This window comes from Metopolophium dirhodum, chromosome 1 (assembly GCF_019925205.1).
Source record: "Metopolophium dirhodum isolate CAU chromosome 1, ASM1992520v1, whole genome shotgun sequence".
NCBI lineage: Eukaryota > Metazoa > Arthropoda > Insecta > Hemiptera > Aphididae > Metopolophium > Metopolophium dirhodum.
The window spans coordinates 74388470-74416186 of NC_083560.1; the positions used below are offsets into that span (position 1 = coordinate 74388470).

Consider the following 27717-nt stretch of genomic DNA (forward strand, 5'->3'; position numbering starts at 1 on the left):
TATTCATCCTACATAATAATAATAATATTATGTTTTATATAGCAGCTGCTGATGATTTGTAACACAGAAAGTGGACAATTTTCTATATTATATTGCAAACGGCTTTGATTTTCAATGTGAATTGTATATGACGTGTATAGTGAATAAAATATACAAAATAATAATTATCTACAATGTATACAACTTACAAGTAGATAATACTTTTAATGGTAAACACTCATTTTTTCGAATAGTTTAAATGTTTTTGGAATATTTTATACATAATATATAAATAATATATGTATATATTTTATAGATAATTTGAAGTCATTAAAATAATAGCAATATTCATGAAAATAAAAAGTAGGTATTATTAAATTATTCAATTGTAATTAAATTTTTATAGGTATACAAAATATTATTAATTTATTTTTATGTTCAGAATATGATATGTTTAAAATGTAAAAATTTAATTCTTTTCAAAAATATTGCTTTGTGACAACCATATTATTTTAAAAAAATATTTGAAAAAATTTCAAGATTTTCGTGAAGTTTAGTGTATTTACTTTAAGCTAATCACCCTGTATACAATATAATTTAACCTAACCTATTATTATTATTATTATTATTATTGAGTGTTTATTTCGTGTACATACTTTTTGTTGCTATTTTGATTTAATTTCATAGTATTTTTGATGAATTTTTTTTTCTATTGGTTGTACCACATTATATAATTAAAAATTCCACATATAAAGTATTACATTTTTAAAATAATATCTCTTATAGTCTTATTGTTTGATAGTATTGAGGGTGTTCGGTGAAGGACCAGTCGACTTGGGTCGACGATGACAATTCCGGGTGCCCCTGGATTTCTGGTATATAGGCAACTTAATGTGCCCCTAGAAATCTGGTACGTAAGCAACTTAATGTGCCCACGACGAATCCACGCGGCGGCGGCGGCAGCCATAAAGGATGAACGCAGGAGGGGTGGTGGTACAACGGGATAAAGAACGGTGCCGTTTGAGTATGGGGCCTGATCGGTCTGGTGCAATGACCACAGGGCGCAATTACAATTTAGGGTGAACTTAAAATTCCTTAAAACTACGGCAGGTGAAGGTCCGGTCCGGTGGGCACTGCAGTCCGACGATCTGGGGCGGCCACTCACACAACGCACTGGGTTGCTGGCGGACTTACGCGGTTGATATCTGGTACCAGTCCCGAACTCGGGCAAAGTGATGGATTCCCCACGAAGACTGGCAGGAATGACGGGCTAATACACAATAGGTACCTACTCACTCGATCGTATGCGGAAGCCTATAGATGACAAGCACTAACTGTGACAGAACGTTGGAGTTGGACGGTAGACGCAATGTCGGTTAGGTCGGTTGATGGGTCGGTAACAGAAAACCGCAGACGATTTGGATTTGCCGCAATGGCGTGTACAAAGATTTTATTTAATGATTTTGAACCATATAGAAAAAATAGAACGTCTCGTGTGTGTACGACGAGACGAGCGACAGCATGTAAAAAGAAAATCCGAACGATACGGCAATAACAACAACGAAATTGATATCATTGAAACGATATCAATTGTACATAATAATTAATTTGAATAATGATAATAGGAAGATATAGATAGTAGTAATTAATAGCGCATGCACGGAAAGGAGAAGAGATCAAATCCTGATAACCGCACGGGCACGCGGAGCTTGCGGGGGTTCAGTCGTGGACCTTTGGTCGCGACGGTAATATAAATTACGATGTGTCGTAACACTTATGGAATTATAAATTATAACAATAATATTATCTGCGAGAGTTGTCGAAATATAAATAATCTGTTTTATCATAATTAGAGACCGGATTTATATGCGCTTAAAATCTTGAAAATAAGATGCTTCTATGATCTATAATTTCATCGAAATAATCTTTTATAATATGCAAAAATATTCTTTTATGAAAAAATATTCTTTTTCACTGAAAAAACAAATAAAAGTAACAGTTTATAAAAATAAACTGTTATATTTCATCTATAATATGGTGATATATTGGTGTACCTATATTTAACTGTTGTAACACAAACATATAAATTCAAAAAATAATATTATGTATTAGAATAACTCAAACTTAAATAATTCAGCCTTATGAACTCAAAAAATAATAATAATAACAAGTTTTAAATAATAAAAATAAAAATGTTTTTACTATCTATTACATTTTTATAAAATATTCAAATTTGAACTCAATATGGCAATATATTCTTAAAAACTGTTTTTACACAAAATATTCTTTAATCTTAAAATATTCTTTTTTATGAGCTAAAAAATTTTGTATATCAGTTCATAGGTAAATGAATCGTAAATGAAGCTTATCCAATTGGAGCTGCATACTCTCAGTAAAGATATGTAAAAAATCCTGTCGCCAATCATAATTATATTATAATATAGGTAAAAAACGATGAGAAATTGTTTTGTAGTCCGCGTTTCCATAGTAAAATAAATTAGAATATAAAATTATTTGATTGCTAATTCAACCAGTAAAACTACAGATAGTCAAATAACAATATAATATTCTCAAATATATTTTAATCAAATCGTGTCTGACGTAAATGTTCTAGATTTTTCTAAGTCGATTTATAATTTTCACAAAAAATAAAACCTCATTCTAAATTGTATATAGTTACGTTGTTGTTCGTATACAATGATATTTCAAAATTTAAATCTCCATATTTTATGTGTAGGTATTTACAAGTCACATTATTATCTAAGATATTTTGTTACAATTTAGGTACATTAAACCTGATTTATCTAGAGTGAATCTACACGTAACATAGCTTGAAATCAGACTTCAAATATCAATATAATATATCAGAAATTGTTAACGTTTTAATAACGTTATATTTGACAAAAAACTATTGCAATTTGTAAACGTAATTATAACAGAAAACGATAATCAAAAATAATTAAAAACCGCAAAACAAAACATAATGATTAACAAAATGTATTATATATTATTAAACAAAACATAACGCAAAACGTAATTAATAGAATATCAATGAACGAAAAATAACGCAAAATGAAATAATTTAAAATCCATTTATTTAAAAGTTAAATTGGTTTCGTAGAAATATTTATTTCATACATACTGATATTAGAATTGATTATATTAAATTCCGTATCCAGGCCATTACCTACCCGCATTAGTTATTATTAATACATTTAATATGTATTAACACTATTCTAAATAATGATAAACGCAAAAATTGTTTAACGTTTTTATTCTAAATAACGATAAACGCAAAAATTGTATAGCGCTCATTCTGAATAACGATAAACGCAAAACTTGTATAACGTTTTAATTCTGAATAACGATGAAATTTTAATTGTAAATAATATAAAACGGAATTTTTTTTCAAATGCAAAAGCCAATTTATTTGCAAATTACAACATACCTAAGTAGCAATATTATAAAATCGTAAAAATGTAAAAGTGGTATTTAAAATTGAAACTAAAATCGAAAAAAAAAAAAAACCAGATCACAATTATAACACCATTGTTGGGAAACAATATAATAAAACAGTGAAATTACAAAATAAATATATTATTTTTAAATTGAAATCAGAAAAACTAATATGAACGAGAAAAATTGAAACTAAAATTGAAAAAGTCTATTTCGATTTCAAGCCCCGCATACACGTATTTCTGAGAGTATTTTTTTTTACTCTACGAATGCTCTACTAATGCTCGGTGCATATAGGTATACTAGGAAAGTTTAATATTAATATAATAATAAAATAAACGAATAATGATCGGGAGATTAAAATATTATTATACCCGTTCGATATCTGAATGTATACAGACATTAGACGGTAGTTTTGTTTAAAACGTAATATGAGATTTAGCGTTAAGATTGTAAATTAATAGCGATTTTTCAAGGTGTTTATAACTATTAAATGCGCGAATGCATTTATACTATATGGTCCTAATTGACAAATAATTTGATTACGGTTTTAACAACGATTTAATACTTTATACCGTCGGAAGCGTTCCTAATGTATAAATAAACATATAAAAGAAATTACATTTCGTGTCATAAATAATTGTGTTTTGCAAGCAAAAAATATATCTCTTCGCATAAAATTTGATGTATGTTTTTGTCATTGTCATCCTTGGCACTTTTATATTTGTTGAGACTATAGAAACGTTCTGAAAGAATGTAATTTACACTATAGTCTTTCAGTATTTTTAATAGTGATAGGTTGACAAGAAAACACATTGTAAGTAATAGAATAATGTATTGTATTAGTATTACGACTTATATCGATAAACTTACACTACCTTATAATGCTTATCTTTGATAATATCAAAAACAAACGTTAGGAAGTGATCACAATAATATGTTATTTTAATATCGAAACTGTATTGTTTATATTTTAACATATGTTTAATATAAATCATAATTTATAAACGCGTTATGGTTTTAAACACAGTAACCTCGTTTATATAAATTATATAAATATTAAATACATAATCATATATTCTACCTCTTTGTTGTTTATGTTCAATAATGTAATTTATATTTTGTTGTAAATAATGTGAGATTAGAATTTGTTTTTATTTTTTCTTACCTAATTATTTAATAAATAATATAACTTTGAGTTCATACTTAATACAATAGAGGAATATTTTAGTGATTTACAATTTAATATTAATATTAATATTATTTTATTTTTTATTAACCTTTATACGTCGATATAGAAAACATTAAAGAACATGTTTAAAAATTTTAAATAACATTATACAAAGGTATTAAGCGTATTTTATAAGACTAGATTTCATTCCGTTCATCCTAAAAATAATAATTTAATGTAATTACTGCGTTCAATGCGCATGGTCTTGATTAAAAGGCATAGTCTTTTGAAACTTTTATTACAAGTACTTCGAAAAATGTACTTGGCTCGGCTAAATATACGAACTCGAGACAGAATCGATTTCAGGGGAAAAACAGTTATAGTATGATTATATTTAACATTAATTCAAGGGCGTTTCAAAGAACAAGCAATTAGCGTTATATTTTATACAAAAATTAAATTGTTTTAATGAAAATTAATGTTTTCCATTTCAAGCTCTAACTACCAAGATAATTAAGTGACCAATTTGAAAACAATTAGTCAATAATTTGTAGATCTTATATTATAATATTATTTTAATTTTAACATAAGATGATTATTTGCTAATTTACAATGTTCGAGTTTGTGAAAAGAAACGATGTTTTTAATTATAGATGTTCGGCAAACTATCATCACCCGAGCTGATAATCTATACGTTGATCGCATTGATATTGGCTTTGTGGTTTCACTGGAGATGGAAGCATCGATATTTTTTGGATTTAGCCGGAAAACTTCCAGGACCTCCGTCTTATCCACTAATCGGAACCACTTCCATGTTCACTCACACGTACGACGGTTAGGACCACTAAAATACGTTAGCCATAATAACGATAATAATAACAAATAACAATCATCATCATCATCGTCATCGTCTTCGATCGCTGTTGGCTCGTTTGATTATTTAGACGATTTCGAGTAGAAGGAAAATTCGCATCGCATGGAAACGTGGTGTTAAAGACGTACCTAGGTAATACTATTATTGAATTTTTTTTTCTTTAGAGACGATAGCAAAACTCAAAGAGAACGCCGAACAGTACAATTACGAGCCAGTGGGAACGTGGATAGGTCCAATCCATTACGTTAGTGTCGTCAAACCGGAGGATATACAAGTATGTCGTACTATCATTATTTTATTTTCCGATAAAAACGGTTGAAAGTGTTATGTGTTTACAATTAATTATATTATTACAACACTGTCATTCGGACGAATGTCGTGGTCTAATGGGTTTTGTTATTTTGTGTAAAATGATTACTCCACAAAAAACGATATTCGAAAATATTGATATCGTACAGCGCGCTTATAAATACAATTTTAATATTTGTTTGCATTAAAGTACAAAATATAAATACCTAACCACTAAATAAATGCACCTAAAACTTGGGCGTGAACATTTAATATTATGATTAATTACAAAATAGTATGGGGTATAATAAATGGAAAATAAATGTTTTTGATCCACCTTTTAATATTTATTTATTGATTTCATGAAGGTATGAGTTCGACGTAGTGTTAGAAATATACAACTAAACTATTTCAATTGCTGCGGTATCCGTTAGTGCAATTTCAAGTTAATCATCAATATGAGAAACGAAAATTCAAAATAAGAGATTGTCTTCACCTTAATTTTGGCACACAATTACGCACAAATACTCAATTATAGCTAACTACTATCCATAGGTGGTTTAATGCGTATTTTATCATAGTATGATTAATTATATTTCAATACCCTTTTCTACGTCCGTTCTAAATTCTAATTATATTCTAATTCCTTTCAAGACAATCTTGAAAGTTGTTACCAAGTCAAATAATATGTTTATTTGTTTTGTTCGGCTTTTCAATTTTGATTTATTTAGGTACCTATTCTACCATAAATTTTTTTATATTGTAAGAAAACACTATTTAGAGTAGTATAAGTGTGACCCGTTGGGACCTAAAGTTTACGCCACTGAATGAGAGCTATGTATTTTTGGTGGATTTTGAACTAAGCAAATTGGATTTATGATAAATAAATAATTTGGTTTTTCAATTTTTCATTCGCTTTTATTACCGACACTGTGGACCTCAAATAATAAAACAAATATGTGTTGAGCCATATTAAACTTATTCTTCATTTTTCAGTATGTACTCGTGTACTAGTGATAAATATGTATTATGTTAGGTAAATACTTACATATTTACTTAGTTTTATTTCGAGAAAAAAATTGTTGTTTATTTAATGCTACGCATATTATAATGTATAGGTACTTAATAATATTATGATCAAGGAAGAAAATCACCAATACCATCATTACCCAACATTTAATGTTTTATTTATGTTAATCTTGTCATCATTAAAAAAGTTAAATCATATTACTTTGGTACCGGATCAACTTATAAGATTATAAATGGTTTTTTTTTTTTTATTGTATTATTCTTATCGTTTCTACGATATGTGTGAAGAATTTCATCACATAGACATATTATAATGTTTTTTTTTAATTTGAAATAAATATTTTAACAAATCGCGCAGAAAAATAAACTTTAGTTACCACTAGTATCATGTCACAATACCGACTTTGGTTATTTAGGTACTCTTAATTAGTGTCAGTTTTGGGCAGATTTTTAAATTTGATTATTATACGATCAGAATATACGTCAGACTAGGTCAATTTTGTTGTAGTGTAATTCGTGTAACGTAAAATGTACAATCAAATGATACTATACAATTAAGTGTTTCCCAACATTTTTGACACTTATGGAACTTTATTTTGTAGAGATATTGTGACGACATTGTGAAACGTAGTATACATTCATCACCCTGTGGGGGCTGATGTTTGTTGTTTTATTTTTACTAAAACTTAATGTTTGTTCTTCGAAATCGGACGACATTTTGTCAATGAGAGCTTTCTTGGTATTATTCCATAGTGGAATTTGTAGGATTTTATTCTAAGCTTCTCCGCTTATAACTTCTTCTACAAATTTTAGTAAACAAGGCCAAGCAAAACTTTTCACCAATAGTGTGCAGTGGTTGATTTTAATTTTGCGACAAATTTCGAAATTTTAAATGACATCATAGACAACTGAACTTTTTCATATACCGCGATTCGTGAACCAAATTTGCTTAAATTAGGATGGTCAGTTTTTAACTACGCTTTTAATTTTGGGGGGCTGAAGTCCTAACCTTTCTTGAAGAAAAAATAGATCTAGGGACTTTCACACTTACTATGACCTTACTAAATATTTTTGTTTTTGCTTAAATTAAACATAAAATATAGGTAAATATATTTGTATAACAATTGTATAGCGAAATTAAAGTTTACAAGTGTAAGTATACACATTTAATCGAAAACTTTGAGTGAGCTTCAAAATATTCTGTACAGACTTGTGCCCTCCAAATCCCCTTCACCAAAGTTGCACCTATATAGGAGCTCATTGTAATTTGGGTTGTTCAATAAATTGTAAACCGTGTTAATATCTACTATAGTTATAAGTTATAACATATCGATTAATTAAGGATTTACATAAAATATAATTCAAACAAATATAAAACAGATAAACACTAATTCACTTTAATAACTGTTAGGTAGTAACTTTTTAGTGCAGTACTCTAAATATTGCTCCATATAATATTTAAAATCATGATTTCATTGCTCAAAATGTGATAAAAACTAAGTGTCCATTTCACACTTTTGATTCTAAGTTATAATATTTTTACGATTACCGCGTTACGAGTGTAATTAATTCACACATTAATTTTAAGTTCCTTATCAATCTTGATAATAATATAATATTATGAGAAATGAGATTTATGATTTATGAGCATATAAAGTATTCATTATTAGGTACATTAGATTACGACCAACGCAATGCACTTCGAACGGTTAAAACTCATAGTATGGATATGGATTCATTATCTATAAGTACTGGATTTATTAGTATTAGGTTTGATGCAACGAAATTGTATTTTTTAATAACGTTTAATTATAATAATGTGGCTCTCGACGAAAAGCTGGAAGAAAATATAGCCCGCGCGCGTAGAGATGTCGCTGACTCCATTGTTTGACGATGGACTTTGTAATTTAATCTTGTACTCTGGTCATTCGAACATCGCCGTTCGAATCACTAGCACATTGCGACGACGAGAGAAAAGAAATGTAGGTACATAAAAGGTGTGTGTTAGTTAATTACTTCGTTAGAATTTGGGAAGTTAAGACAGAAATGGTGAGGCTCTGGTGGTTCATTCGGCCTGAAATAGCTCAGTGGCACGAACTTCTACATTCTATTTTATTGTTGAGATTTTTGGATTTCTAGATTTGCGTCTAACGCCGTGGTCGTGACCGGTAAATATGTACCTATGAGATCTTACGTGTTTTGTTTGGATATGTTGTATTTAAATATTATTATTTATTTTAACGGCGTCGGTGTTATATTTTTTGTATGGATTTTTTTTGTGGGGGAAGGGGGAGGTGGGCGTAAAATTGGGCTCTTTTGTTTTTGTTATTATTTAGAACGTATCGGACGAAGCTTTCCTAGCTGAAAATAAGTTTCAATAAAACACAAATCTTAAATCTTAATAAAGGGTTACTCATTTGTGTTTCGTATTCTTTTACATTTTTTACTAATTTCCTTTAATTAAAAGATAAATTGCAACTATTTTTTTCGTTTATGATCCATGGAACATTTTTAATATAAATGTTGATAGTCATAAACATATTAAAAAATATTCAATTGACAAAATATTTGTGTTTTTTATAAACTTTTTAGAAAGATATAATTATTCAATTAGTAATGTTGTATTTCATTATTTAACATAAACATCGATTTCATACAATTAGTTAGAAAATGTATCATTTATCTTCATAGGTATTTTTATGATTATTAGGTACAGTTTTACCATAAGTTTTTTTATATTAGTAGCTGCCAATTGAAATGTGTCTGAGTTTGTTACCAGTGTAGGGTTGTAAATGTTTATTTTGATGTTAGGTCGTATTGGTGTTTTAGCTACCCATGATGAGTTTTTTTTTATTTTAGTATAAATAGTATTTTTTTTATTGATCTAAAAAATATGTTCATCATTTATTCACAATATATGCATTTTAGATTATCCATTTCCTTTAAGATAGATATATGAAGGAGATAGAGAGTTACAGCATTTTTATAAAATAGATTATAACTTAATTTAACTAATAGAGTATAGTTAGTACTTTGATTAAATACTTATTTGTAAGTTATAACTTAAGTGAATATACTTAACTTTTATTTTAACTATAAATGATACATGGAAACAGAGAAAAACAATGATACATTGATACTAACAGAATATGCAACGATTAGTTCTATGGTGAGTTACACGATGAATTTATTATTCTATTTTTATGATTTTTGTATTTATGTTTTACATCATAATCCAATGAATGAAATATGATCGGCCCAAGGTAGGTATCTATTTCTAAAGTGTATTTGTTACGTATAACAATTTTGTTGTAATATTTATAATATATTACAATAATTTGTCGTTTCTACAAGAAAGAAAGTTAAACACAATAATATGATGTAGGTATACTCGCAGTATGAATTATTATGATGAATGTTTTAGCTCATCTATAATATATTACACTTAGATCACGATAATGGAACGTTATTTGAAACGTGAGGAGAATATTATTATTATTATTATATTATACTCGCAGATACGACGGAAATGAACAAAGTCGAAATAATATTATTATACCTAATAGTTATGATACAGACTAATAATATTATAATAATTAACATTGACAATTATTTATACGTAATCTTATAGGTATTCAGCTTATATAATAATAATAGTGTTGATAATCATTAATCGTGTTAACAATGATTTTAGATCGTATTAAATAATTCCCGAGCACTGGAAAAAGGTCAACTGTACTCGTTCCTGAAAAGTTTGCTCGGCGAAGGCTTGTTAACGGCTTCAGGTATTTACATTAGTTTTAATTTTCATATTTCAATATATTACATTTAAGTATAATATACGACTGTGATAATAATAGAACTCTCATTGTTAAACGTTCGAACAATAATAGACAAAAATAATATTTGGAGCCAATGTGTTTGGGTTGTGTAGGTAGCTATTAAGCCTACGGAACTTATTGTGCGATGAACATTAGGCATGTTAATAGTAATAATGGCTCTATATTGAACTACGGAAAGTTAAAACGAGGTTTGTAGATTTAATATCAAATTTAACTCGTCGTGTTAACTATAATAATATGATGCCAAGTCGTGGATATCATTTATTATGTCGAAATCTGTACCTATCGAACATTTTACATACACGTGATCCATAGGGTCCTATGAGTGTTTCTCAGGTAACACCTTAAAATATATGGGTGGGCGGGTATTGATAGAAGAAAAATAGCACATTTTATAGGTCGGTATAACAATATTATGAGGAGGTAGGTCACCTAAAATTATTTGAGTAATACCAATGTTTTCATGACACACGTGATTGGTCTTCCAACCGATATAGGTACGTCCATGATGTTAATAATATTACGTCTGTATCAGGTAGTGTTATCAAGGCTTGGCGTAATCGTGTTAAATATACTAAAAGCTTAAGAGTTGAGTTATTTTTAGCCAAGTTAAACAACGTATTTCCCTAACCTAAACTAACCTAACCATGATTTAAAAAGTAGGTAACTTTTATAACATGACGAGTTAAATTGTTTTTATCATATTATGTATAGTAACCAATCGGTTGATTAATTTTATACTCACGTTAATTAAATTTTTTATAAAGTCAACCTCCATTTAAAATATACACATTATTTGGATTTAATTATAGGGATGAAATGACGTTTATGAACAACTTAAAACACATTAAAAATAAATAAATAACTTAACTTTAAATACATTTCTATAGAAAACTACATAATATTATATTATGATTTCACACGTCAATTTAAAATCTCTCAACAATCATACATCGAAGTTGGCGCTATGATTTCTTAAAAGTTAACTGTTAAACAACGTCTTATAACTTTATAGTTAGTAAGGTGCTATCCTTGGAAGACTTCCATTTCCGTTATTTTTTTTGTAAATTTGTCATATTTTTTTTTATCAATTTTATCTATTTTCGATAGGTTATTGTTTTTATAATATACTTACTTTTTCGTTAGTACTTTTATCAAATTTGCTTATATAATCCTCTGGCACGGATTGTAAATGTTTGGTTAATAATAATAAAAAAAATCTACTTGATTTTTAATTAAGTTGTGTTACCTTTTTTCTGTTTAACTTGTAACTTTTACTAATTAAAAAAAAAAGAAAAGAAAAGTAACTTTTTCTTTAAACTTAAGTTAAAAAAATTAGTTTACTTGCCCAGCTTTGGACTATTTCTCGTATACACAATGACGTATTGTTAATGAGTTTGCCTGTATTTTCTTCATTTAAATCGTTCACAAATTTCATAATAATATATTAATGTAATGACAACAAGACAGTGTGCGATACGAAGCGCAGAAAAATATTACAATAATAACGCTTATAATTTATTATTATTGTACCGATCGTTTTCAGTGGACAGATGGCGAAAACACCGTCGCATCATATCGTATGCGTTCAACGTAAAGTTCTTAGAGCAGTTGTATCCGGTTTTCAATGAGAAAAATAAAATACTCGTAAAAAATCTCCGAAAAAATATAAACTCAACACAACCGTTCGACCTCTGGGATTATATTATATCGACTACTTTCGATACCATATGCCGTGAGTATAAACACGCAGTCCTATAAATGAATCTTTCATATTATTGGTACCGTACACCTTAATAATAATAATATACTCTTTATATATTACCATTATTATTATTATTAAGGTAAAAACCCTTCCTATATACTTGCCTCTTACCTACCCCCTGCACCTATTTCCCCTCTACTTCTTACCCACGCGATATTATATGTCTGCAACGAGGTGTTGTTACACTGATCATTTTTTTTTCTTTTTACTATTATTATTATTATTATTATCGTCGTTGGCACAGAACGAAATAAAAAGTATACGACTCTACAATAGATTTTACTTCGTTTTATTTTTGTCACAGAAACTGCAATGGATTACCGTATAAACGAAAAACATAATAAAACCGAATTTTTAGACCTCATGACAACGTAAGTGTGATAAATGTACGGCCGGAACGACGAGCCAATTATTGTACGAGCACTGTAATGTTTCAGGATCGCAAACCAACTCGTGAAGACCGTCAACAGACCGTACCTGTACCCGAGTTTGTTCTTTTCGATCTACAGGTCCATGAGCGGCCTCGGAGAAAAATTGGAATTAATCAACAAACTCCCGTTGCAAGTAAATGACGACGAATATAATTATACTATTATACATTTTTATCTCGAAATATTTACGTCAATTTTATGGATGACTACGAGTTGGTTCTAAATATTTATCGATTTAATTCCCGGGTTTTCTTTACCAGACATCGTAAAAACCTGATAAAATATCAAGAGATTACCGATATATACATAATATTATGTAGGAACCAATTCAAATAGTGTTGTATATAAATAGTGATAGGTAAGTGATAACTGATAAGTAAGTATAATTTTTATCGGGAACGAATTCGTACACTTTATTTTGCTAGAGAACCAATTCCGTATTGCCCGATAATGTAAACGTACTTAGGTATGAGGTACCTGTAAAATACGTATAATGAATATACTATTATGTATACACGTTGAACTTTATGTCGGCCGTATTGTCTGTTGTAGTTGATCGACGAAAAGAGAATCGACTTCCGTTCGAAAATAGTCGAGTCTGAGTCGAATCCCGAGGAGTTCACGAATGAAAAAAGTATACACAAATAAAATGATGAGAGAGAAATATTCACCGTGGACGCAAGGTTTAATTCTATGCAATTTAATCGTTATGTTTTTTAGAAAACAAATTCAAAACGTTTATTGACACATTGTTGGAGGCCAGTGAAAACGATCCCGATTTTACGAATGCCGACATCCGGGACGAAGTCATAACGATGATGTTCGCGGTAATAATAATAATAATAATAATAACAACTGATGATCTATATCAACGGTTCTTAAGAGGACGCTATACCCGCATGCGTTGTCTCCGTCTTACAAATGTACAACATAGCAAAAAACTGTTTTGGGCGGGAAAGAACCGAGAAGGCTACAGTCATAATTAAAAAACGAGATTTTCACCACATAAAAAGTATAACTTTGGCTGTGCAACATTGTTTTTATTTTTTTTATATCACTTATATGAAAAAGTTCTTACTGTTTCAAAAACCATTATTGTTTGTGTTTTCCAAACTTGAAAAACTTTTTTCATATAAATGATATCAAAAAAATAAAAATCTCCTTTTTTTGTGGTGAAAATCTCGTTTCTTAGTTATGATTGTAGCCTTCTCGGTTCTTTCCCGCGCAAAACAGTTTTTGCTATGCTGTACATTTGTAAGGCGGAGACAACACATACGGGTGTAGCGTCCTCTTAAACGACAAATTGTGGTACGCAGAAGGCTACATGCGGTAATACACGGATGGCCATGTGGTAGTACGAAAACTGTAATGGATTGATATTTTTACCATCTAATATTTTAATATTTATTATGTTTTTATTTTTTTTTTAAATTTATTAAACTAGCGGCAACAATGGCCATTGAGTGATATTGATAAGGTTCTAAATTACATATTATGCGTGATGAGTAACAAATTATAATGAAAGACTACTTAAAAACTAGAGATAATACGTTGAAAAGAGTTAGGCGATGATGAATTTGATTGAGGTGTATTGTCAGTTTTTTGTAAATAATAGATACTAAACGTCTAGACATAATGTTAAATCTACATAAATTATTATTTTGATACATTCTTACTGTTAAATTCTGAATTGGAAATTTGAACAGTTCTATTTTTACTCATGAGTGGTATATGGCCGTTCCATAGTATACACGAGTGGTACGCAAAAAAAATGTTTGAGAACCTTTGATTTAGATTACATAATATTTTAAGATGACTGTATTTAAAACGATTAACCGTTTAACATATTATTATGTGTGTTTAAAGGGCAGTGACACAAACGCTACCACCGAATGTTTCTGCCTCCTGTTGTTGGCCATCCATCAAGACATTCAGGTAGGTACAAACAGTAGTGTACCTTGGTATACAACTAGGGGTAGCAACCAGGAACTGGAACCTTTTGAATTTATCGGTATCGATTCCGGTACTGGTTCTCCAAAAATAAAATAACTGTTCAGATTCGGTTCTTGTTTTTTGATAAAAAAAAAAAAGGTATCGGTTCCAAATAATTTCGGTACCGGTTCCAGATAATTTAGGTACCTACCAAAAAGTTTTAATAATTTTAAATACCTATCCGGAATGTGGGTTTAATTAATAGTACGAGAAATATTAGAAAACTCATAATATGATCATACATAGTTTGTACACAAAACAGTAATACCATTAAATTATGATAAATTAAATAACTGTATTTTTAAACCTAAAAGAACCTATTTAATTTAAAAATTCAGGTTTGGTTCCCGTACTTTATTTATTCAAATAAAGGTTTCGGTTCCAGAACCGGTTCTTTTAGGTTCGATTCCAGTCCTCGGTAACAACATAATTTATTCTTCAAGATAGAAACAATCTTATTGTTTGTTTTTACACAAATCTCGAAACTCATTTCATGGCTTAAAAAGAAACCATTGGTACTCAATACTGTTAAATGATATTAAGTACACACGAGTTCATACAAATAGGTGCTATTGAACTTGTTTGTAGTGGTGTTTTGGAGGGTATATGGGGGTATATGGCGTATACCCAATTATTATTATAGTAAAAATTCAGCAATCCGTTATTCTATATTGTTATTGATTGTCACATGGCATATTTTATTAATCATCTATAAGTTAGAACTGTGAAACAAATAATGTAGAATGGTTATTATCATGTGTACCAAGTGTACCTATAACGGACTGGTATCGTTCGTGGCTGTGATTATTGCAGTTTTTTTTTGATAAAATGTTCGTGTAATCGTGTTTACTCACAGAGTAATAATTTAATTGGCAAGTTAATATAATATTACGTTTTATAAAATATTAAATCTGTTCTGTGAGGATGTGAAATAGTTTTTAATACTTAGGTACATAAATAAACATGTAGAAAAATGATAAACAAAAAATGTATTTGTGTTTTAAAATGCGAATTTGTGAATGTAATCAGTAAAATAATCCGTAATATACCATTACAATTTTCATTACATTTTTGCATTATTGCTCAGAGGTGGTTCTAGCTCAGCGGTTCCCAACCTGGGGGTAATTACCCCCTAAGGGGAAAAAACACGATATGCTCAACAATTACAACTGTACAGCACAGCGTTACCAACTTGTCCATCTTTTAATATATTTAGAATTTTAAAATCTTTATAATACCTATTAATTATTATAATCAGTATTATAAAGATCATAAGCTACTAATGTACCTACTGCTAATATTATAAATTAATAAAGTATTTGTCGAGGCTATAAGCATGAATATTTTATTAAGAAAATGTTATGGTGGTGGAGGGGAATATTATTCATAGTTAGACCTAATTATAAATTAATAAATGTACTGTAGCCCCTACCAAAATTTAGTCCTAGAACTGCGCTTGTCATTGCCTTAAAATTATAAATATACGTATACCATATGGTTTTTTATTTTACGAACACCACTGCTTATTTGAAAAAAATAATGTGATGATAATCCTGGAATCATAATTCATGAAATAATATTATAGGGTTGGGCATTTTCTAACGTGCAATTTTCTTAAAATGCGATAAATTAAAAATATACTACATAAAACAATAACAGAGATTTCGGCTGTTGGCATATTAGGGGGGTTAAAATGATAAATTTTCCCACTGCCCAGATACAATTTAAGGGAGAAAGTGCTCCCCACTTGCCACCACAATTATGAAACTGGGTACAACAATAACGATAGTAATAATTTTTTAAGACTTTTAAGAAGACGCCGCTTGTTTGTATGCAAGTGTAGCACATGGTTACACACCAGCTCTAGTTATAATAATTTCGATACTAAAAAAAAAAAATTATGAAAAACATTGCACCAATTTGGTTTTAACCTAACCTAACCTAACCTGAAAAGGGACTATAGACCAAACTGTTGTTCTATTCTTCATAATTTAATGTAATGTTTGTTCGTCGTATGAATAATCATGTACATGTACCATAACCAAAGGTTAAAATATATTGTCTATAATATGTGGAGGGTTCCATCATAATGTAAAAATGACTATATTAAATGAAAGTGTAACACTAAGGACACAGGTTATTTTTTCTATTTTGAACAAACGGAAAATGTGTGTGCTTGGGTGTTCTCAGGACGAAGTGTACGACGAGATTTACAACGTGGTAGGTGACAGTGACCGCGAATTGACTCCCGAGGACACAGCTAACTTTGCGTACTTGGAACAGGTGATCAAGGAAACGCTGAGGATGTATCCAACCATATCCGTGTTCACTAGACAGTTAGTAGAAGACGTCAAAGTCAGTGAGTATAGCACATGTGTTTAACTGACATTAATAACCTATCAATGAGATATTAATAATAATACGTCGTGTGATCAGGTATCGAGTAAACACAATTTTCAGGAGTATTCGCAATGTAAATACTCACGTATGATCTCTACAAAACTATTTCTTAATTTAATGCGAAAACAAGGGACATTTTTTTTTTCATATTTTTGGTTTTAAGACGGGGCCACGGGGGACGCTTAACAGGAGCGAGACAGAACCGGTTCTTACAAGGTTTGAATTACAACATTATAAGAGTTTCAGAGGACAAAAATAAAATTTCAAAATATTGTTGTTGAAGACAAAATAAAAATTCCAAAAGTTATGAAGTTCCCAGCGCGCTTCTTACCCATATGATATATTATACATATATTTATTTATATTGGTATAAACGATGTATAACAGGGAGGCTTATGAGGTCGTCAGGGGAGGGTGGACCTGGAGTATTAAATTCTCACGTTCCGATCACCGAGGTCTTTACGGGCATTGGGGTTTTTCTCCTCCATGCCATCTCCTCTGTGCGTACGTAATCAACCCAATCCTATACCCAATCCTACATTCACATGATACTACTACTGACCCACGTATTTACAAAGCCTGTGTACTTAAAAACATTTTAGCGAACTACGTCTTGCCGAGGGGCGCTAGCGTCACGATATCGCCGATAGTCACGCACCATTGCCCGCATCTCTACCCGAACCCCGAGGCGTTCAACCCGGACAACTTCAGCGTGGAGAACGTGGCAAAACGGCACAAGTACAGTTACATAGCGTTCAGCGGCGGCCCAAGGGGATGCATAGGTGAGTGTGTGCGTCCAGCGAAAAACTTTTTGGTGACTTTCGATCTTTCACTCGCGAAATTCCGCGCAAAGTATTTAATCGTCGGTGAAATCACACGGTAACCCCAATGGCTCAAACCGAGCCTGTGTAGCCCCGAAACCTGTAGGCTGTATATGTACCCGTGCGAAAAATTATAACAATAATACGCCTGCGCACGACACGACGACTTATGCGTACATTTTAGATTTTGAGGGGAGCGAAAAAAGTAAACACCGATTTTCCAAAGATGTGTATTTTTCTTATATCCAAACTTCAGATAAACTTTTTCTTAATGGAAATTTAAACGAAAAAATCGTATATATTTAATAATTATTAATTTAATGATCAAGTACGTAATGCAAAACAAACAGTTTGTTTAGTGAAATTAGTTGGCAAGATAGTGAGTAAGCAAGTTCATTTCATATTAAAAACGATATAATTTATATTAGTTTATCGAAAAACAATAGGTTCGTGGTCAACAAAAATTAATATTAGAATTTTCTACTCCGTAAAATATTATTAATTTAATAGTTTTGTTAAAAAATGCTATCATCAACAAAAATTAATATTAGAATTTTCTACTCCGTAAAATATTATTAATTTAATAGTTTTGTTAAAAAATGCTATCATCAATATAATGCAAAAATATTATATAACGACGACTCGTAAGGACTAATAACAAAGATCCAAAAACATAAAAAGTAAAACAAAATATTATATTATATAATTTATATTAGTCCAATATTAATATAAAAATATATAGTCACGCGAGAATCACGCGTGTCCACCTGTTCGAGCACACGTCTTATCCAAACACGATTTTCGCCCATGTCCGCGCTCTGTAATATTGTCTGTTCCTGGTATACATAGGCGTACATTTGGTGCAAGGGAGGCTTACGGGGGTTAGCCCACCAAAAACTCCCGAAACCCCCCAAATATTTACTAACTCAACTTCGTAAGTTTAATAAATTATGTTCATAAGTGTTAATTTATATCTCTAGCCCCCCCCCCCCAACCCAGATTCTTAACCATATTTACGCTTATGTTTGTCTATAGGTATGAAGTACGCCATGATATCGATGAAGCTGATGATCTCTGAAGTGTTGCGCAACTTTAGCGTGCACACGGACATTAAACTGTCGGACGTCCGGATAAAAATGAACGATGCATTCACTCGGAAGGTCGGCGGGTATCCGATCACCGTCCGGCCGAGAGACAGGAGACCGTCGTACGCGCGCTGCAACACCCGTGTCGCATGAACACTTGTGGTGGAGATTGACACCTGCTGCATCTGTATAAAATAATAACAATAATGATAACGATGATATAATAATATATTACGATATTCGCACGCAATCGAATCGATTATAATGTTTACTTACTTTCCGTTGTACTTCGCCTATAAAAATAATTCGTTGTGACCGCGGCCCACTACACCGAAACGGGATCCCTATAATACGTATAAGACGTATCGCTGTACAACAATTTTCTTCTCTTCAATAATAGTAATAATTATAATAATAATCGTCGCGGGACTCGAGAGTGGTTCATGTACCTATTTTCATGCACCTTTAGGTTTTTTCACGTTTAAGTTTTTAAAATATATAAAGTGAAAATAGAAAGTATTATTTCATTGTGTCGTGTAAAAAAAAAATGTAAATAAAAATGTTGCTTGTTTAGCATTTAAGTATTAGTATGATCAATTTTTATTTCTCTCGAAGTACCTAACTGAATTCATATCATTTTTATTTCTTGTGCTTCGTGCAGTTTAAAATATAGACAGGTAAGTGATAAAACAATTCATTTAAAAACGATGTTAATGGCATTACTAATCAGAATACTATCATGAAAAGTAGAAAACAAATTATAATTTAACTATAATAAAATGTCCTTATAAAAATTCAAAGAAAATTGGTAATTACAGGGTGTAACAGAAAGTCCTGATACAAATTTGATACCGGTTAAAAGCATGAAAACTATATGGATATATAGGTATATTTTATAGTACTAGCTGATCCTCCTTGAATACAAGGTCATGACAAATTAAACTTATGGAATTTATGTTATTTTTTGACCAAGTTTCTGTAAAAACTAAAACACTGAAATTAAAAAAAGGTACCTATGTTAGTTTTGAGCAAATTGAGTTTAGTGTTTAACTCTCCAACATTTTTATAGTTACAATGAAACGGTGGTGGATGCTTTTTTTATTAGTTTTTGAGCTAAGAATTGTAGGAATTCCTTAAACGTATTTGATTATAAGATCATATTCCCCTTCTGCTCTGCGATAAAGAAGTTCTTGGTGTAGTTCCGACGTATGGTTTTGTTGTTGCTTAGTTCAGTCGGAAGATAGTCACTGTTATGAAACTTACGAATCGGATAATCAAAAATCACATCGCCATGTACGGGAGTCCAAGATGTGTTGTATCGGATCACGGTGTCCAATTTACCAGCAAAGTTTGGCAGACCCGCCTTCGGAAAAAAGGAATTCCCCAACGCTGACTTCGGTTTATCACCCAGCCAAACGAAAGCTCGGGAGAACGTTTTCGAACGTATTGTAACCAAGAACATGATGAGTGGCCAATACACCTGGGATATATTGAATGGGTACTGAATTACACTGTGCACGAAGTGATTGGATATGTGTCCCATGAATTGTTTCTAAACCTCAACCGCTACAAACCGTTTAGTTCTGCAGTCATTTTTCCACTCACGGTCGCACTATCTAAGCAAACAAAAAAATGGTCCTGGTATGTGAGGTACAACAGTCCCACGACGAGCCACGGTAGTTACGTCATGATCAACAGGGTCTCTTCAAAATAAACATAATATTCAACTATTGTTAAAGAGACTATATCGTACATTACACCTCTACAATTTTATGGAGACATAAACTTATATATTTCAAATGAGAACTCTACCCCCCCCCTCTTTTCAATTGTAAATATTATTAAGCGGATAATTTTTCTGAAAATATTTATATATTAAAATCAAAATTATAACAAGTAATTTATGAGCTATTTAACATTATGTACTAAAAATAATAGGTCAATGATAATGTGGGTTTGGAACATATAAGGTCAATATAATAGTGATTTGAAATTCTTGGTAATTAACACATCAACATTTTTAGTTTTTTTTTAAATATTTCAAGTATAATAACCACTAGATTCAATACAACAATATCCATTTTTATTTTTTTTTTCAACTATTATTTTTAGTATAAAAATTGTATAACTGAAAAACTCCTGTCTCAATATTAAAAAAAAATTACCCACTTAACACGTTGACTACCACAAGCCCACCGGCGACCCAAGTGATGTCTTTGATTGTGAAGCTATTTGGGTCGCCGGCGACCTAAATCCTATTATTAATGTGACGCCACTTGGGTCGCCGGCTGCCAAATTTAACATCAACATTAAATGTATCTAATTCTTTACGGCTTGGAAAGAACAATATTTAGATTGGACCATGGCGTAGACAAGACGATTTTGATCATTTTTTTAAAAAAAAAACAATAAAATCCGTCAACTTTAATACATTTATATTTTATACAAAAAAATGTAATATTTGAATATATAAATGCATGGTAAATAGTAGTATAAGACGTTAAAATTAAAATTTTAAAAAATAAAGAGGTACCCTAGAGAAATTGATAAAAAAAAATTCACTTTAAATTACTTAAAAATAAAAATATATACAAAAAAGTAACAAAATTGTATTCATACATTCTGTTTTTTAAATGGTCTTGAAAACATTGTATGCAAACCGATGGTTTTGATGGGCAAAGACTGCAAAAGGTTGTTACTTTCTTAGCCTTGTTTAAAGCTTCCCTAGAAATAATAAATTTAAAATCAAAAATTCATATTTTAAAATTAATTTAAACCCACTTGTATCCTAGTTCTTTTGAAAATTTTGTATAGCATTCAGTACACCTTTTTCTTTTTTTTCTGTTTCTTGAACATTTTTTTTCTGTCTCCTCGAGTTTATGTTTTATTATTAGTCGTATTTGAAATCTATTTTCAATAGGTTGTTCAGAATTTGAAACACGTAAAAATGTAGGTTTTAATTCAAGGAGTTTATCTACAAGCACTTCACGAAATTTATGTATGGTGAGTTTATTTCGAAAATGTTGTTCATTATACATAATTTGAGAATTTACAACAAATGTATTTAAAATGATCTCAGTTGCTACCTTGTGATACCACCGAACACTCTTTCTCGTAGGAGTGCAGTAAGACGCTAACTGATCCGATAAATCTATGCCTGCTTATCCAGCATTATAGAATAATATGCTGTCTGGTTTAAATATATCTTCATGATTCCTATTTTTCTTCCCAGTGTTTGTCATATTTAATTGATGTCGCGTTGAAAGTAAGTGAATGTCGCGTTTATCTTTAAATTTAGATACTACTATACCAGAATCGTTTTCCAGACCGACAATTTCCCCTTTTTTCAATTTTTTTTCTATCACTGTTTTTGGTAAAAAACGTCTATTTTTTCTAAGAGTTCCAACCAAATGAGTGTTTTGCCTTAAAAGTGTTTCCGCTAGTGGAACAGACGTATAAAAATTATCAGTGACAATAGTACGCCCTTCGTTCAGATAATTTTTACAAAAAGAAGTTACTATTGTTTCACTCAACGCTTCTCCGGGTTTAGATTGTTTTCCTTCGTATATAATAATTTTATACATGTAATCATTAGTCCCATATACTTTGAAAAATTTTACACCATATTTATGTGTTTTATTTGGGATATACTGCCGACATTTCAGTCTGCCTCGAAAAGGTATCATAGATTCATCCACCGAAATTATTTCTCCAGGTTTCTGTATATTTTTTACTAATTTGTTTGCCATATTAAGTAATTTTCTTACTTTATTTAAAGTATTTAAACATTTTTGAGCGTTTCTATTTGTTTCAATGACCATTAACTCAATTATTTCGTCGGTACAAAATAATTTAAAATAATCCATAGGTCCCATATCCTCGTCTAAAATGACTAATGGCCTCGAATTTCCCATAAAGTTAAACATTTTTTGATTCGCACCTGTTACAGCTTTCCAATTTGATTGGCTATTGTTAGGTGTTGATAAAATTAGATCCTCAATTTGATTCTCATCAATCTCATCATCTGACGACTCTTGAGAATCACTATTATTTTCACTTTCAACACAATATATTTGATCACTATCACTATCGTCAAAACTGTCACTAGAAAAATTGTCAGCATCATCTAATGCATTATTAATCATGCGTTCATCCATTATGATATTATATTAACAATTTTTACGTAAAATAAAGTAAAAATAATAATACAATTCAGAACTTGATAACCACGAGATGTTCACACTTCTTGTTCAAGGTGAATACTAAAAGATAATTGACGTATTGACAAATGTGTAATAAATAAATATTATTATTATCTTGTACGAGACAGCGGGCGACCCAAGTGGCTTGTACAAAATATTACATTTTTGGCAGGCCACTTGCCAGCCGGCGACCCGAGACTTTTCTTTTTTTCATGATATTATCTACAATTAACTGATTCTAAAAATATCAATTTTATTAAAATCCAACAACTGGATCTATTTTTATAAATGTAAACTTTTACGACATACGATGCAAAAATAGTATGGCCTGACACGCGCTGATACGACTTGGGTCGCCGGCGGGCTTGTGGCAGTCAACGTAAGTAAATAAAGTAAATAAGTAAAAATGTGTTATAATTTAACCCATCAATGGTCGTGATGTGAGCGCGGCGCTCACCTCGTTAGTATTTTGAGAGCCACTTATTTATTTATTACTTGATTTATCTGATACTATTTATACCTTCAATCAACACATGTTTAAATATACTTTTGCAAATATAAAAATTTTAGAAATAATTCTTGATTAGATATCGACATGCAATGTTGTTAATATCCATAAATTGAACGTTTCACTCACTCAATAGGTTAACCGAATACTTTTTTGTTATCTCAGACCTATTTTTAAGGAGCACACAACATTCATATGCGTACTGTATAACAATCAGCAAAATATTCCAGACCACTAAGGCGAAGATGAATGATAATGATTATATTATTACATAATTATGTATAAAAAATTATAAATTAATTTTTAGTGGTTAACAATTTATAATCAAGAAAAATTGTAAGAACATTTTTTGTAAAAGATTAAACATAAATAATTCGTTGTTGGTTTCAATATTTTATGTTCATTATATTATAATAAATAATGATGAAAAAACAACGAGGTGAGCTCAATACCAAGGCGGGACTTTGCATAGCGATACCAACGACTGGTTAAAAAAAACAGAAATTTGTATTCCCACAGGATACTCCTTAAATAGTACAGAAATACTTAAGAATTTGAAAATATTATGATATATTTAAAAATTCCAAAAATCAAAATTTAAATAAAATAATTTATAAACATAATTTATAATTAAATGAAAACATGCGGGTTAGCATGCTTAGTGAATCATTTTGTACAGTGTCCAACCCAATATAAAATAGGTAAGTCATGGGATTTAATCAGAATAAATAATAAATAATAACAAAATACCAATGTAATATACATTTTTAAAACAATATTCCGTTTTAATTGTTAAGGCAGATATTTCGGTTCAACTTTTTTATCTATTTTGTTCCCCGATTAACTCTTTTCTTTTAAGCTGTTTGTTCCTTACTACGTGACCTTGAGTGCGCTATTTTGTTTCAGATTGTATGTTTCACGTTGGATCTCTATTTCAAAAACAAAAAAAAAAATCTGGTGGTTGAAATTAATTTTTCCGTCAAACGATTGGCAACAATATCCCACGGCCCTGGAAGTTCATTGTGAAGTAGTTGATAAATCTTTCCTCATTTTTGGTGGAAAATCACTTTGTCATCATATTAGGTATTACGTATACCTATGTAATATACTATTTGTACGATAAGTTGTAGGTAGGTACCCATATTTTATTGGGTACCAATTTGAAGTTATATGACGATGAACGCCCAATTTCATCGTGTACCGATTTGCACACTTTATTTTGACCAGGGATACCGTATTTATCGACGATATATTACAATAATATTAGTGAAATCTCAGCATCAAGTGATCACCACGGTGTGGCAACGAGGGATAAGCTAGGGGTCACTAACCATCATAATGCGTGTATTATCTATCCGTAGCTGGCCGTTCGCCTACCGTAAGGTATCATATGGGTTCGGTCGTTAAAAATTAGGACGTAGTTCGGTGGAGGAAATCGATCTAAAATCAAAACTATTTTTATGAACATTTTGACGGGAATATCCCGAGTGAGTCCCGGTTTTAATTTTTACATTTTTCATAGCCCGAGTGCGTCCGCAGTCTTATTGATAAATTATATTACAGTGTCTGAGTGCGTCGCCGTATTATCGACAAATTATAATGAATAGCCCGAGTGCGTCCTCGGTCCACAGCTTCTACAGGTATTTAAGATAAACTAATCGAATAAAAACTTTTAAGATACCTACATGTTTGGCGATCGAATATGGTGGTTCAAATGTACAACTATAATACTATCATTTGTACATTTATGACTATAAAAAAATTTAAAAATTTAAAAATATCAATATTAAATTTTGTCAAAAGAATGGCATTTAAACACCAGCCTATATAGATATTATAATAATAACAAAAATTGTTTTAATAAATTGTACGCTCACCAAGCTAAACGGTGTAAGCTAAAATAAATTAGTAATAATAATAAAAAAAAAATAATATTTTTGGTGTGTAAGCCAGTTCACCTTCTCAAGGTACACCCTTGGTAATTATAAATAAACTGGGACGCATTCGGGCTATGTAAAAAATATAGCCTTTTTTTCTTGGGACGCACTCGGATGATACCTTATTCTGGACGCACTAGGAACATTAAAAAAGGGTAATTTCAGGACGTACTTGGGTAACTCCCATTTTAACATACCACCGTTACCAGAAGGTCATGTTTGGGCGAGAACTGCATCCCGTTTATAGGGCGATGACATTTTTCTTCGCGTTTGAACAGACTTAGGACTGTCAGTATTGAAATACTGGCGTGGTTAAAATATGCTGAGTATTCGTCACCACATAGTCAGTAGGTAGTCGAGTTATATTGTTGTAACTCGTAAGTTATTCATTATTTTTTTTAATTATTCAAAAAAAAGTTATAAAAATGCTATATTTTATTATATAATACAGTTTTATTACATGCAATGCAGTTGTAGGTATGTATATTGTAAATAATCAGTAACACAAGTTTTTGCGGAAGGTCACCTTTGCCAGGTATTGTTTACTCAACCAAACGGTCTATTTAATTCGCTCAAACAATGAAATAGTGATAAACATTTGATCCATTTTCTGGTGAAAAATTAGTACTAGGATGACAAATAATTGTCAATACTATCTGATTGAAAATATTTTTATTTATTTTTTAAACGCTAACGGATACACTCTTCAATGATTAAAAATATATTATAGTCCATAATATAGTTTCATAGCGACGATTTAATTATTGTAATAATATATTACCGTTATTCTGTAGAACTACGCGTGATTAAAATTGGTATGCTTGGAATTAAAATGGTGGATAGAATGTCTAATGGCTATAATGGGAAACCGAGAAACTTAGACTGCAGAATGTCTAATAATACGTATTTGTGTTGCGTGCCAATGACAATCAGTTCGTCAATGTTGATGTTGAGATTGTATAATGAAAAGACTTATTATATATATATACCGCTACTTCGTCAGTCAACACTTTTTATTTAACTGTTGCAAGTACATTTTCGTCCTTCGAATAATTGTAACTTATGTGGTTTCAAAGTGGTAATCTTGATATAATATAGCCATTAACCAACTACGAATAATTTTTAAAATGTGCTTTGGTTGTTTGCCCTTTCCAAACACTGTGGGGAGTTATTTTATTCCCGGGGCACCTTAACAATATTATTATCAGATTTACGATAAATTTTATGTATGAAAAGTAACAAAAAAGTGGGTAAGTGGATGTCGCTCTAATGTACAGTAGGTTACAAGTGGGTCATTGTATAGTGGATTGTATTAAACTTGAATTCAATGATATAATATCATTGTATAAGAAAAACGATTCTGAGCGGAGACGGTTTGTCAGTCTGTATATTTTATATTGTTATTATTTTTGTATGATGTAAGTTGAATTAATATTATAAAATTATTATTTTTAATCTTTTCTATGGTGATAAACAAAGCGTTAGAAATTAAAATCCCATTTTTAGCGGTTTTTTGTAATTTGTGGGTGGTTTTTCCCGTGGCATTCAATAACTATTGAGAAAATCGAAAAATGACTTCCTTAAAGTACCATCTTGATCCAATTTGCTAAAAGATAAAATACTATAGTCTATTATATGTTGAAATCAAAGCACTCCTTCTGGTAAACATTTTGTATACAGGATATAAAAAAAAGAAAAAAAAGAAACACCATTGTAAAACCACTAGTTTCCTCGCTCCGCTCAGAATCTAAAATATGCAAGATACAATTATACAGAAAATCTGTTCCAAATATATTGTGTAATATTATTATTTTCAATCACGTGCAAACAAAATAGGTAACTATAAATAAAAACAACAATAACAATATTGTTAACTTAACTTGAGCTTGCCCACCTTTGAGGACCAAGTCCATGTACCCAGGATGATCTAATAACAT

At 30.6% G+C, this 27717-nt stretch overlaps 1 protein-coding gene across 1 annotated transcript; it reads left to right on the forward strand.

Annotated features, from left to right (window-relative positions):
* Positions 1-5237: 5237 nt before the first annotated feature.
* LOC132935763 (cytochrome P450 4C1-like) lies at positions 5238-19286 on the forward strand. The gene is made up of 12 exons (XM_061002375.1): positions 5238-5440; positions 5645-5754; positions 10492-10582; positions 12186-12374; positions 12709-12775; positions 12842-12968; positions 13388-13469; positions 13556-13662; positions 14702-14770; positions 17018-17186; positions 17830-18009; positions 19084-19286. Exons 1-12 carry the CDS (start codon positions 5260-5262, stop codon positions 19284-19286), a joined length of 1575 nt encoding a protein of 524 aa, XP_060858358.1. The 5' UTR covers positions 5238-5259.
* The last annotated feature ends 8431 nt before the right edge of the window (positions 19287-27717 follow it).